Source organism: Mesitornis unicolor, unplaced genomic scaffold (genome assembly GCF_000695765.1).
Source record: "Mesitornis unicolor isolate BGI_N332 unplaced genomic scaffold, ASM69576v1 scaffold34986, whole genome shotgun sequence".
Taxonomy (NCBI): Eukaryota; Metazoa; Chordata; class Aves; order Mesitornithiformes; family Mesitornithidae; genus Mesitornis; species Mesitornis unicolor.
Window position 1 is genome coordinate 15,549 of NW_010192287.1, and position 3,902 is coordinate 19,450.

General features: G+C 36.4%; 1 protein-coding gene across 1 annotated transcript in view; it reads left to right on the forward strand.

Moving 5' to 3' along the window:
* Window positions 1–3,902, forward strand: part of LOC104542652 (dual specificity protein phosphatase CDC14B-like) — a gene marked incomplete at its 5' end in the record, with an annotated part of 18,231 nt that overhangs the window by 14,175 nt on the left and 154 nt on the right. The window contains 4 exons of the mRNA XM_010187029.1: window positions 719–806; window positions 1,148–1,378; window positions 3,044–3,182; window positions 3,298–3,451. Coding sequence (XP_010185331.1) covers window positions 719–806; window positions 1,148–1,378; window positions 3,044–3,182; window positions 3,298–3,451 — 612 coding nt within the window. The remainder of the gene's footprint in view (window positions 1–718; window positions 807–1,147; window positions 1,379–3,043; window positions 3,183–3,297; window positions 3,452–3,902) is intronic.

The following is a 3,902-nucleotide window of genomic DNA, read 5'->3' on the forward strand; positions in this document are numbered from 1 at the left end:
GAAAGCAGAAACCAAAATAGAAAGAAATACTTTTTTTCCATTATTATTATTAAAGCCCTGGAAGATGATCAGGAAGTGGGGAATTTGGCCACTTTTTAGAGATCATGCATATTCTTGAGCAGTTTTGATGAGAAACTCGAGAGTATACAAGTCCAAGTTCTGACTGAATTCTGGAGAGCAATTAAAGTATGTATCTGTGAACGCATGGCTAAGGTATAATAACACTCTGGGGTGAAGAAGGAAACAGGGCTGGGAAACCCCAAGCCTAGAAAATTCATTGTAGGGCATGGGTAACAAATGTGACAATGAAGAACTGCAACTCTTGACTATATACAGTCTCAGAAATGCAAAGCTGCCAGTTATCTGTAAAGAGAAAATTAAGTGTTCTTAGAATCTAAAAAATCAAGGTTTAAATTGTGAACAGCGATAAGGCCAAGGTCATAATTTAGAAACATAAAAAAAATTGGAAGTTGCTTTTCATCTGAAGGACATGAGTTGTGTTGTTCTAAAATTCCAGTTTAGAAAGAGGAGAACACAGGCAAGAAAAGTGAGGTTCAGAGCATCTGGCATCCTCCCAGTGGAACAGAAAGCAGGCAACTAACATAACGTCCTTTGGCAAAAAAGTTTACGTCACTTCTATCTAGCATGTATTTTGAAACAATAAGGAAAAGCCTGAAAATACAGGGTTAATGATAAACCAAGCATTTTCTCTTGACAGAGAGCAGAAAATGGAGATTTTAACTGGATAATACCAAACAAATTCATTGCCTTCAGTGGACCTCATTCAAGAAGTAAAATTGAAACTGGTATGCTTAAAAAAGGAGGTGGGGGACACAAGCCCACTGCTTTCTTAGTCAATTGTTATCAGTAAGAACAAGCTTTAAAAATTGTTCCTCAAACAGTGTGTTTTTTCCTTGGCTCTTTTTCTTTTATAAGAACCCTGGCAGTAAAATTTTAATGCTTGGTCTAATTGTATCTGACCTAGGTGATTATGTTAAAATTCCATTTTCAGTTAGTCTATTTTTTTATGTTGAACATCAGATCTATTTTGAAAGTGTTTTAATCTCTTGTGTTTGAGTCTTTGTTTATTTCTGCAGTTTGAGCCTTCCTCTCTTCTTTTTTTTTTCCCCCTTCTTTTTTCAAATAGGCTATCCTCACCATGCTCCAGAGGCTTATTTCCCATACTTCAGGAGACATAAGGTCACCACTATAATACGCCTCAACAGAAAAGTGTATGATGCCAAACGATTTACAGATGCTGGATTTGAGCATTTTGACCTCTTCTTTGCTGATGGAAGCACACCTAGTGATACTATAGTTAAAAAATTTCTGAATATTTGTGAAAATGCTGAAGGTGTTATAGCCGTTCATTGCAAAGGTATAGTGTAAAAACAATTTATATTAGAAGTGATGTTTGTAGTTAAAGTTCCTGAGGTATTTTGCACTATAATTCCATTCTATCTAGTTATTTATCTCTCTGGCAAACTGTAACTTTTCTATACAAACTATTTCTATGTTCTGCACTTCGTCTTTTAATTTTTTTTAAGTTCCAGAAAAATCTTCCCAGCTGTTTCCAAGAATGAGGCTGGGGAAAGTGAGCTTGCTAATATTAACAGCTCTTTCTGCTGTACAGTCTTAGCATTTTCAAAAGATGCTTTTGAGCCGGAATTTGAAATCCCGGCAAGGTTTATAGGTCTTTCTGAAAATGCATGGTTAAATATACTGAGTCACAAACTTTTGAAATAATCAGTGCAGCTTTTTGAGGAGATTCCTCATAAAGTATGAGTGTTCTTCCAGAACCACAGAAATCTTTATCCCTCAGAAACCTTTTATACTATCTACATTGGACATGTTCTGAGTATCTGTTCCTCCAGAATTAGGCTGTCTAGGAGAAGATACTCAGAGCACGCCCAATGCAGTTAGTATACAGTTTTCTGTGGTTATAGTGGAACTATGTTTCCCTTCCTGCACCATCTTTAATACTCTATCAGATATTTGTTTTCCTTACTGGCATACCTGATGATGGTGTGATTGAAGGACACAGGCCTTTTCTTAACCCATTTGCCTGAGACCTGCAAAGGCTACTTCTTTGTTACTGGGTCTGCCATCCATTTGCTGTGAGTTTAACAAGGTTATACTGTGATGTGGAAGAACGGGTGAAAACAGCATCTTGACTGTTGTATAGCAAGTGCATACTCGTCCTCTCCACTCAGGTGATATATTCAGGCATATCGCTTACTTGATTACACCTGGATATTGAGTATCAGTGGTACAAGTGCTTCGTTTTCATTCCAATGAAGATGTTCTTTGATATTTATCATACTAGTGATGTCTAGACTATGTCGTGGTCCTCAGTCTGCTCTTACTGTTCAGAAAGAGTGCTGTAGCCTGTTACTACAGCTGGGCAAGGCATGGGGAGTGCTGTGTGTTTGTCTTGGCTGTTGGGCTCCACTGAAGATTTAATGCTGGTATTGATCAGTTGATCATTAAATGAGAGAAGGTGAACTGTTTTGAGGGCCATTGCAAGGAATTCTGAAGTACTTTTTACCTGTGTCAGCTAGTACCTGGACCTGCTTATTGCAAAATTTGTCTTTTCATTGGGAACTAAAGAGATTAGTTAGAGGAGTGATAGCAAGAGCAGCTGGTTTCAGTGCAGTGTATGATCAATTTGGTGATCAAGAAGGTGCTTTGAGGATTTTGGAAAAAAGACAGATGTACTATCCCATGCATAAAAACATTCTCATACCTGTATACATATTCATAGATACATAGGTAAATAAAGATATATAGGCTTACAGATATTTGTAAAGTCCCTGGCTTTTGAAGGTTACCTCATTTAAAAAACATGTGAACAATGTGTTAGTAACCTTATATATAGAAAAAAAATTAAAAAGGTAAGTTACACTTTTAAAGTTTGACCAGTAATTAGTTCATTTAATAAACTAGGCAAGTAACTGTTTGTCCAGGTAACAATGTCTGTAACTACAGCAGATTTTAGATGAAGATGGGTATGTAAAAGAAGTAATTCTTTTATCTTTCACAGCTGGTCTTGGACGAACTGGCACACTTATTGCCTGTTATATTATGAAGCATTATCAGATGACAGCTGCTGAAACTATTGCCTGGATTAGAATAAATAGACCTGGTTCAGTGATTGGGCCACAGCAGTGCTTCCTGATGGAGTAAGTGGATTGACTATAAATTATTTCAAAAATAGATCTAGATGTCTTCTTCTTTTATTGTACACTTTGGTATTAATTTGTTGTTTTGGGCTTTTTTTTATCCATGTTATGATAGCAAACAGGCAGAACTTTGGAGAGAAGGAGATATTTTCCGTGCAAAGTTGAGAGGAAACCATAAAATTGCTGTAACAGGCATTCTGTCAGGAGTAGATGATATTTCAATTAATGACACAAGAAACAGGAGAACCATCCGAAAAGACATTGAACTGGTAACCATCCAAATATTGTGCTCTTGAAAAAGTTGCAGCCGCTCTTTTCAGTTTTTAAGTAATTGCAACTTCTATAATACCTTTTGATGCTGCCTTTTTAAAAACTGTTCTGTTCTGCTGTTCTAAAAAGGCAAGTGAAGGAGGGAATTGCTGTACTTGAGTGAAGATTGTACTTTATCTAAGCAAAGATTTGATAGTATGTTTGCACTATTTTAAAAGTAGGCAGCATTCTGATGCATGTACTTCACAACACCACTTAATGGTTTACAGCTTTAAAAGCAGCAAACAGGAGACTGGAAAGAACAGAACTATATTTATGCAAGGGAATTTCCTTAGATTTTATGCTAGCAAACTTTCTTCTTAGGATAATTTTGACTTTAAGATTTAAGATTAGGTCAATTCTTAAATGTCTGAGTGTCTATATTTTAATCTTGGTTTACCCATTTCCCCC